The 9,655-nt window shown below is 43.5% G+C and overlaps 1 protein-coding gene across 2 annotated transcripts; it reads right to left on the bottom strand.

Moving 5' to 3' along the window:
• Nucleotides 1–3,160: 3,160 nt before the first annotated feature.
• Nucleotides 3,161–9,444, bottom strand: LOC308458290 (cytochrome c, testis-specific). 2 transcript variants are annotated; one of them, XM_080973269.1, is made up of 3 exons: nucleotides 9,420–9,444; nucleotides 6,432–6,606; nucleotides 3,161–3,468 (listed from the first exon to the last, which is right to left on the bottom strand). In XM_080973269.1, the coding sequence occupies exons 2-3, from the start codon at nucleotides 6,598–6,600 to the stop codon at nucleotides 3,320–3,322; spliced, it is 318 nt and encodes a 105-aa protein (XP_080829395.1). In that variant the 5' UTR covers nucleotides 6,601–6,606; nucleotides 9,420–9,444; the 3' UTR covers nucleotides 3,161–3,319. The 2 variants fall into 2 exon arrangements, with proteins under 2 accessions (XP_080829395.1, XP_080829394.1); XM_080973268.1 differs by lacking the exon at nucleotides 9,420–9,444 and adding an exon at nucleotides 9,022–9,332.
• Between the last annotated feature and the right edge of the window lie 211 nt (nucleotides 9,445–9,655).

Raw genomic sequence — 9,655 nt, 5'->3', positions numbered from 1 at the left:
TTTAGTCGTTTAGTCGTGTCCGACTCTTCATGACCCCATGGACCAGAGCACGCCAGGCACTCCTGTCTTCCACTGCCTCCCGCAGTTTGGTCAAACTCATGCTGGTAGCTTTGAGAACACTGTCCAACCATCTCGTCCTCTGTCGTCCCCTTCTCCTTGTGCCCTCCATCTTTCCCAACATCATGGTCTTTTCCAGGGAGTCTTCTCTTCTCATGAGGTGGACAAAGTATTGGAGCCTCAGCTTCAGGATCTGTCCTTCCAGTGAGCACTCAGGGCTGATTTGCTTCAGAATGGATAGGTTTGATCTTCTTGCAGTCCATGGGACTCTCAAGAGTCTCCACCACCACCATGTAAAAGCCTAGGTATTCATTATGACACTACTTCTACTACTGGCCACCAGGGGTCGCCGCTGCTAGACAAAGTAGACAAGGGGGGGGGTTAATTGGTTTGACTCCACATCAGCTTCAAAGCAGACCCTCGCAGAAGATGCTCTCTAGAGGGGGCGGCAGGCAGAGAAAACTCACGGGATAAGAAGGGGACTCCCCTGTGCTTATTCCACGTCTGTGATCGCGAGCTAAGTGGAGTAGCTAACTCTCCCCACCCCAAATTCGAAATCGTTACAACGCTTTTTGTTAATATTTAAGCGGATTTCTACATAGCCACACTTCGCTTCCTGCCTCCCCCCCCCCACGTGTATAGACTTGCGTCATTGCCATGCAGGCTATCAAAGCAAATGAGCAGAGCTGTCAAGCAAGGAGACAGCGCGGTGTCTCGCGGTTCCGAGGCTTCAAGCTTTCTGGAAGATCCTCGCCCTGAAGCCTAGAAATGTGGGAGAAGCTTGCCAGTCAGGCAGGAGGAAATACACGCGAGCTCATAGGCCCCCCTTGACCTCCCCGTCCCTGAGCAATGCCATGGGAAAACTCAACCTTCGAGGGCTTTCCCCTCTCCACCATGTCTCTGGTGGCTGCCATGGAAGAACTGCTCCCTTTTAACAAAACCGCACAATTCAGTTTGATCTGGCGCATTTTTTTTACTTGGAGCAAACCCCGCTGAATTCATAAATCTATAAGCAATACTTTAAATCTTTATTAAGAAAACTGACAAATATATCAATTAATATATTTCTTTCTTACTCTCGTTTCAAAAACTATAAAGTATTAGATAGGGTTTCTGAACCTTGCTTTCTGTTAGCCTCTCTAACAGAGCCTCTGTCCGAATAATTTTTACAGCTGCCAAAGTTTTGTGCTAAGTTTTGAGCTGTAAACCCCACCTTTTGTGCCACCCTCCAAACTGAGTAATTGGGGGCCATAAGGACACCCCCAAACCCAACGTCGTCCAATTGACTCCAAACCAACCTATATCCATATAGGAGCATGGGGGACACTCCACTTTGGCACTGGTTTGGAGTCAATTGGACAAGGCTGGGTTTGGGGGCGTCCCTATGGCCCCTGGTTTGAGTGTCAGCTACTCAGTTGGGGGCGGACGGCAGGAAAAGTGGGGTTTGTGACACAAAACTAACACAAAACATTGGCACTGGTTTGTAGTCAGTCAGACAAAGTTGGATTTTGGACATTAACTTTGTTTCGTCAATTATAGTTGTACCTTGGAAGTCGAACGGAATCCGTTCTGGAAGTCCATATGACTTCCAAAACGTTCAGAAACCAAAGCGCGGCTTCCGATTGGCTGCAGGAAGCTCCTGCAGCCAATTGGAAGCCACGGAAGCCCCGCTGGACATTCAGGTTCCAAAGAACGTTCACAAACCAGAACACTCACTTCCGGGTTTGCAGCGTTCAGGAGCCAAAATGTCCGAGTACCAAGGCGTTTGGGGTCCAAGGTATGATTGTACTCGGTTTGGGGGGCAGGTGGCAGAAAAAGCATCACAAAACAAGCACAAAACTTTGGCATCAGTTTGGGGTGATCCTGAATTTCGGGGTCACTGGTTAATGAAGCCGTTAAGAGTGACAGCTGTACAAATTATTTGGACAGAGGCTCTGTTAGAGAAGCTAACAGAAAACAAGGTTCAGATACCCTATCTAATACTTTATATTTGTCAGTTTTCTTAATAATACAGATTTATGTTATTACTTTCTGCCTAAGCATTTTTCTCTCATTGAATTTTTTTTTTAATGAGTCCAGGACTACCAGAAGACATAGTGAACAAGGAAACATCAAACACTACAACTCTATGCAATAAACACGTTTTCTGAGAAGTCCTGCAATGTTCACCTATTCGGCTTATATCCAGATAATTGCAGGTAGGGTTGCAATCTTACAAGATTCCACAAAACCTAGGTACTGGACTGCCCAGGCCTCTTCTGTTCCTCCTAATTTTATATTGTAGAAAATGAGGGTAGCTTTTTTGTTTGTTTTGCTGTGGAGGGGGTTGTCTGCATTTAGTCTGCATCTTGCTCGGGGGGGGTGGGGTGGGGGGTGTCTTATGTAGTTCGGTGGGGTTCAGCATCATCGGTTTTTCCTCTGTGAACAATATGACCTAAGTATTGTATGTAAGAATGAAGCTCATTTTTAAAATGAAATACAAGTTGATCAGAATCTAGTCCCCCCCATAACCTCCCAAGCACTACAGCAGTGTGATCCAACGGTGAGCAGAATCTATACATATCTAATGGTCCTTGCCCTTGAGTTCATTTAAATCAATTGCATTGGTCAGCTCTTTTTCTTTTACTCTAGCAGAATTCTGCAGAGTGCTGAGCAGGTCCCTCGTCCATTGATTTCACTGAAAAGTTGGCCTGAATAAAACATCGCTACTGAAGTGTGTAGGTTCACTTTCCTCAAGGGCAACAGCTCTCTGATGGGAGTCTATAGCGTGACTTGCCATGTTCTTGACATCTTCTGCTTTTTGCTATTCCTGGCAGTCAGGGAAGGTAGGTTTATTGAGCTCATAGTGATAGGAGCTCTGCTAGGCTGTGTTTGGTTTGGTGGGTCATAAGTTGCATATACCTCCATAGGCAGAAGACTGAACCAAATCCATATTTTGCTCTGTTCTGTGGTCTATTATTGAATTTATTTATTCATTTACTTATTCATTCATTCATTCATTCATTCCTGTGAACCAACCCTGAGAACTTTGTTTTAAACAAAATAAAGTATATTGAAATGTCTGTACAGGGACATGCATATGAAAACAAAAGACAATTAACACTTGTTTTGTTAGGAGACTGAGCACCTGAAAATACCAACTTTTATTTGCCCTTTTGAAGGTAATGTCTTAAAGAGCAAATGCTAGGACAATAAACATCAGATGTAACACAAGAGTGGTGCAAACTGGGAATTATCTGGACATCACAGAGGTTGCAATGTTTCATGAAGAGGTTGCTTTTTTCAAGTATGCAATGAGATCTGCCCTTTCATTACTCTTTTTAATGCCAGCAAAAATCATTTTCGTCCCTGGAATGTATTTCTTAGGATCCTCCAAATATTCCATCAGTGTGTTTTCACTCCAGACAATACCTGGAAAATTTAGAAAGTGATGAAATACCAATTTCTAATCCCATGACTGTTTCACCAATTGGTGTCACCTTTACTGTGAGAGATTTCAAAATTTATTGGGACATATATAAAGGAAAATATTCTTGAACAGCTTATGTTCTTAATTCCAAAGGTTAAAAAAAGGATTAGAAAGAATGTCAAACAAAAGCCAGTTTTCATTACTGTTTGCACACATTTAATACTTAGCATGTATCTGGCATTCTATTTACTTTTGACTCACTTTTTCATAATCAAACTTGGATTCATGAAGTAGAGGATCTCTATATGTCCTAGAGACAAGTTGTGTCACTTTGAACAAGGTAGCTTCTTCTAACATAATCACATTTAAAAGCCAAAATAAAAACCTTCCAAATAATCATCTTCTTGAAATTAAAAATCATTTTCTGAACCTAGATGGAAGTTAAACAACCAAGGTTGAAAACCAACAGGTTGTTGAAATTCCACATACTTCGGCAAGTCTTTCAGTTGATTTTTCCTGAAAATTTGTGTCATCTCAATCTTTTAAATACAGAAAAATGTAATGAAAGCTGGGATTGCACATTGTCCAATGAGATGCTGAAGTGCCCTTATCAAAAGTCCAATGGTCTGTTGTTGTTTTTCTATAGTCAGAGCCGATTACTGGTTGCAACACTGGGGCTACTTTATTCTTATTCTAATGCCCCCTCTATTCTTTTGCTTGTGCCACCTTACCATGGGTAAGTTGCACTGCAGCCTTCCACAGCGGTCCACCTGTTCAGTGGAAATAGTCACCTGAGGCTCTCCTCTGTGTGTCCCTACCTTCTGCAGTTTGGTGGAAGGTTAACTGGGAAGAAATCCTTTTAACTGGTGACTCACCTTTGAAATGCCCTCCTGTGGTGCCTATACTGCTGCCAGTTAGGCATCAGATGAAAAGCATTCTTATTTTCCAGGCTTTTCAATTACCCTTTTAATTTATTTGAAAACTAATTTGTTGCCCTTCCAGTATAATCCTACTGCTCAGAGTGACTTAAAACAATCAAGAACAACAACATCATCTCATATAAGTAAATAAGCATGTGGGAAATGGGAAAAGGCTCAGTAGACAAAAATGGTATAAATGAAGCTCCATCACATAAAAATAATCCAGTAAGAAAAAAAAGGGGGGAAGGGGGAGAACAGTAAGAGAGAAGGCCAAACGGATCTCACAAGGTCATACACTTTACAATCTGGGAGTAGCCACTAAGAAGTCAGTATCTCTCATTCTCTTGTTTCAAACCATCATGCCTCAGTAATGGATATGACAAGGAGGTCTCTAACATATATCAGTAGAGAGATTCACTTAGATATGTCTTTGATAACTTCAGGTTTTCTCACATTTGATCAACAGGTTGAGCTGCTGCTGTGAAGGTTTTTTAAAAAACCTTCCTATATTAGTTGGTGCTTTGAGACCTATCACAGTTAAAGGTGCATGATACACATTTAGTAATTAATTTCAAATCAGCATAAAGTACTATATAATTGCATATCCTCTGATCCACACTTAAACTGATTTCCTTGGAACGTTCTTCCAAGTAAGTATGCTTAGAACAGAAGCTCAAGCTTATCTGTAAAACAGAGGCCCTCAATTCTGCTCCCCAAAATGTGGAAATATGCACGCACACTTGCAGTGAATTATCAGAGGCAAGCCATTCCTAAAGGTATGCTAGAAAATAAGCTGGGGTCCGAGCAGCTGGCAGTAAGCATGTGCATCCTAGCCTCTGCCTGCCAGAACAAAACCTGGTGTCTATAGCTATTAGTATACACAACCTGATGGCTGTTAGAAGAAATTCAAGAGGAGATGGGCAAGTCAGACAGTTTCAGGAGGCACATGGCCAGTCTGCAGTTGGCCTTATCAGAATAATAAAATTAATTGAAAATCCAAGGATACTAGCAGTCTAATCCATTTGCTTTAAGCTGTCACAGAGAGAGGCAGTATGATGTAGTGTTTAGTGTTAGACTAGAAATTGATAGACCATGGCTCAGCCATGAAATTCACTGGGCCAGTTATCCTATCTCACCCTTACCTACCACACAGAAGAAGAAGAAGAGTTTGGATTTGATATCCCACTTTATCACTACCCGAAGGAGTCTCAAAGCGGCTAACGTTCTCCTTTCCCTTCCTCCCCCACAACAAACACTCTGTGAGGTGAGTGGGGCTGAGAGACTTCAGAGAAGTGTGACTAGCCCAAGGTCACCCAGCAGCTGCATGTGGAGGAGTGGGGAATCAAACCCGGTTCCCCAGATTACGAATCTACTGCTCTTAACCACTACACCACACTGGGAAGTTCTGTGGATAAATAGGGGAGAGTGAACCATGCACACCAGCATGAACTGCTTGGAGGAAAGGGAGCATATAAATGTAATAAATAACATTATGGATTGTATGCAGCTAAGTTATTCCAAGAGCCAACCCACTGAAAACAATGGGCCTATTCTGGAGTATATCATTAACACAGCAAATAGCATTTTCCACCAGGAAGTCTCTGCAAACCTACTAAAAACAAAGAAACGCCTGCAGTGCCAATCTGGCTCCTGGCCATCTCAAATCAGCCTTAGGATGCTGCATAGAGCTAGGGCCATCATTAGTCCTGCCTCCATCCCCACTGGTACCAAACAAGGGACAGTAATGCAGCTCATGCTCTGGTGCTGTGGTTCTGGTGCATTAGGGGCTCTGTGAGATTGATCCCATGCAAGTCCATGCAATGACTGGACCATAAAACTTGCAGTGCACAAGTTGTTAAATCCAAACCAGAGGTTCAAGTTTATATTCTTTATATAAAATCAGAAGAATATTTTCAGAATGTATTTCCAAGAGTTGCAAAGTAATCTCCCAGTGAAGTTTCTCCCTTCTCTAACTTTGGATCGTGTTTATTCAGCAATACTGTCATGACGCAACTGATTATCCGATTACCCCCCCCTTTTTTTACCTTTATTCTTGTTTGCGTCTGAATAAGAAAATCCTGCAGCTTGTCCTGTTTTTCGGCCAAAGAGACCCCAAAGATTTGGGCCGGTCTTGTGCTTTCCACCTTTTTCAGCTGTATGACACTGAGAACATTTTTGAACAAAGATCTTTTTACCCTTTTCAAAATCACCCATGGCAACCTATGAAAAAGAAATGTGGAAAAATAAAACTACGATGTGTTTGAAATGATTCCCTCTTTTTTAGCACACTTGTTTCTCAATGCATGTTTATATTTGAAAGGAAGAAAGGAAAGGAAAACATTATTTTGTGGTGATGGTAGTGTAATGGAACACTGGAAGTACTATTGTTTAATAGAAAGCTAACAATTTGATCCTACACGTATTAACTCTTAAGGAAATCCTACAGATCTCAGTGAGATATACTTCCAAGTAAGTGTGTACACAAGATTGTGCCCACAGGCTAGTCTTGAGATCACTTACCTAAACATATAGAGTGGGGAGGGATTTACCTCTTAATAAATATGGACAGCATAGATTGCTCTCCTGGTTTTCATACAGAAGTCATTTGCCAATGTTCTTTTCTCTGCTTATGGCATGCTTACAATGGACATCTGCTTAGTGTGAATTTTGAAAGCTGTACATCACTGGTTTATATGCAGTCACTCGTTTATATGCTGTCACTGGTTTATATGATAGCTGAGGTTTGATGGAAGGGGGCAAGACAAAAAAGGATCCAGCAGTCAACTCATCTGCTTCAAACCTATTATTTCTGCACACAGACCATCAAACCACCGCCCATGCCTTGAGTGCACCATAAAAATAACAGGTGATTTGGAAAATGACAGTGGCTTTGGGAAGCTCTACTGAGAAATCGTGAGGATCCATGAAGATCTAACATGCAAGCAATGCTCAGTGGGTTGCCTATGAAAGATTGCTAGTCCCAGGACATGGCCCATATACAGGGAATTATAGAAGTAGGTCTCTGTACCTATGCCTCAAGTAGAACAGAAGGATTAAGCTTTTAAACAAGAGGGTGAAACTTTTCTAGCCACCCAGCCTAATATTTATTGGAAAAGAAATGAATATGTGTACATGTGTACAGTAAATAAATAAATACGCTCTCTCATGTGGAATAAGCATAATATACATACTGTATCTGCTCAAAGCTGACTGAATGGGAGCGATATAAACTGGATAACAAAATATTATGGAGGATTAGATGCTTTACAATAAGAATAAAATGAAAGTAGGGGAGCAGGGTCTCTCCCCTGAGATTCCTGCCAAGGTAGCTAGTTTCTGTGTAGCAAAAAACTATGAACACTTTATGGTGGTTTTTTTGTTTTTTTAAAACCCATTCTAATACAATGATTTTATATTTCCCAGTTTCTGTATTTGACATTGTTTTTAAATACAATATTTAACGCTGCACTTAATGTAATATACTGTGTTTTATGTGTTCAGTTTTCTTCCTCTACTTGTTGTTAGGAACAACAACTCCCTTCTCTTGCGGGGGCCCAATTAGTGCCATTGCCTTCCGTTAAGAGTTTGGGTGTAATCCTTGACGCCTCCCTGTTCATGGAGGCGCAGGTTACAGCAACAGCCAAGGCAACATTTTTCCACCTTCGCCGCATCAAGCAGTTGGTCCCTTACCTTTCCCGCCCTGACCTGGCCACAGTGATCCATGCGACGATCACCTCCAGGCTTGACTACTGTAATTCGCTCTACACAGGGCTGCCCTTGAAGCTGTCCCAGAAACTCCAGCGGGTGCAGAATGCTGCAGCGAGGCTCCTCACGGGGTCTCTGCCATGGGAGCATATTCACCCAGTGCTTTTCAAGCTGCACTGGCTCCCGGTGGAGTACATGGTCAGATTTAAGGTGCTGCTTTTGACCTTTAAAGCCCTTCACGGCCTAGGACCCTCGTACCCACAGAGAGCCTCAAGGTCCATAAATAGCAACACCCTAGTAGTCCCGGGCCCTAAGGAAGTTAGATTGGCTTCAACCAGAGCCAGGGCCTTTTCAACTCTGGCTCCAGCTGGGTGGAACGCTCTGCCTCATGAGACCAGGGCCCTGCAGGATCTGATTTCTTTCCGCAGGGCCTGCAAGACAGAGTTGTTCCGCCTGGCCTTTGGCTTGGAGCCAATTTGATTCCCTCCCTCCCTCTCTTTCTTTTTTCTTTTCCTTCTCCTCCTGCGATGAGGCTACATTTTAATGTTTCATTATTTTAATGTTGTATTTTAATTTTGTTTTAAGTTGTAATCATTCAACTTGTTTTTATTACTGCTTGTAAGCCGCTCTGAGCCCAGCCTTGGCTGGGGAGGGCGGGGTATAAATAAAAATTAATATTATTATTATTACTAGTTATTAAGATATACCTTTCTATCTGTATCTAGATATCTATATCTAGATATCTCACACACACGTGTGGAATAAGCATGATATAAATATCTGCTCAAAGCTGACTGCTGGAAGGAATGGGCGCGATATAAACCGAATAACGAAACGTTCTTGAGGACTAGGCGCTTTACAACAAGAATAAAATGAAAAAGGGGAGCGGGGTTTCTCCCGTTCCCTGTATCTCTTCCTACCACTGCCTACCTTCAGTCCAGACTACGACAGGGCCCAGCCCCTCCCCCTCCCCGCTAACAAGCCAGTTTTCACCGCGTCGCGCGACTGTCACAACTCGGTCGCGCATCTGGCGACAGACGCCGCCAAGGCGGATAAAGGTTTTTAACGTGTCACAATAAAGCCGCCCAATCACAAGCCACCGTCGGCGGACGTTCTGAGCAGCGATTGGTGCCTTTTGTCGGGGGCGGGGCCGTTCTGCTTCGGCCAAGACTTCCCGTTTGTGGGGGGGGGGGAAATGAGCCGGCGCGCGTTCAACAGTCGGCGGCGGGAGACGGAGCCACGTTATTGGCTCTCGCCGTAGCCAATAGCGGCTCCTTTCTCTGCTGTCCTCCCCGCCCCTTGGTGTTACGGTTAAAATGCACGGAGACCGTTTGTTTGACACTCGCGAGAGTAGGGGCTTTATCGCCTCCTAATCGCGAAGGGGCGCTGTGGTGCGTTCGATTTCCCTGCGCTGTGAGGGGCACCACCGAGACGCGGATGTTGAAGGAGAGCAGACGTGACAGCTCGAGGACGAGCTTCCGGTTTCCGTCCAAGATGGCGGCAGCGATGTCTGGTCGCCTCCGATATTGGAAGCGACGGCAGCCGCTTGTTCCTGGCGTGAAAT

This window comes from Podarcis pityusensis (genome assembly GCF_964106645.2).
Source record: "Podarcis pityusensis genome assembly, chromosome: 1".
NCBI classification, from domain to species: Eukaryota; Metazoa; Chordata; class Lepidosauria; order Squamata; family Lacertidae; genus Podarcis; species Podarcis pityusensis.
Note: the sequence above shows the minus strand (reverse complement) of the source record. Positions and strands in the feature narration are given on the sequence as shown.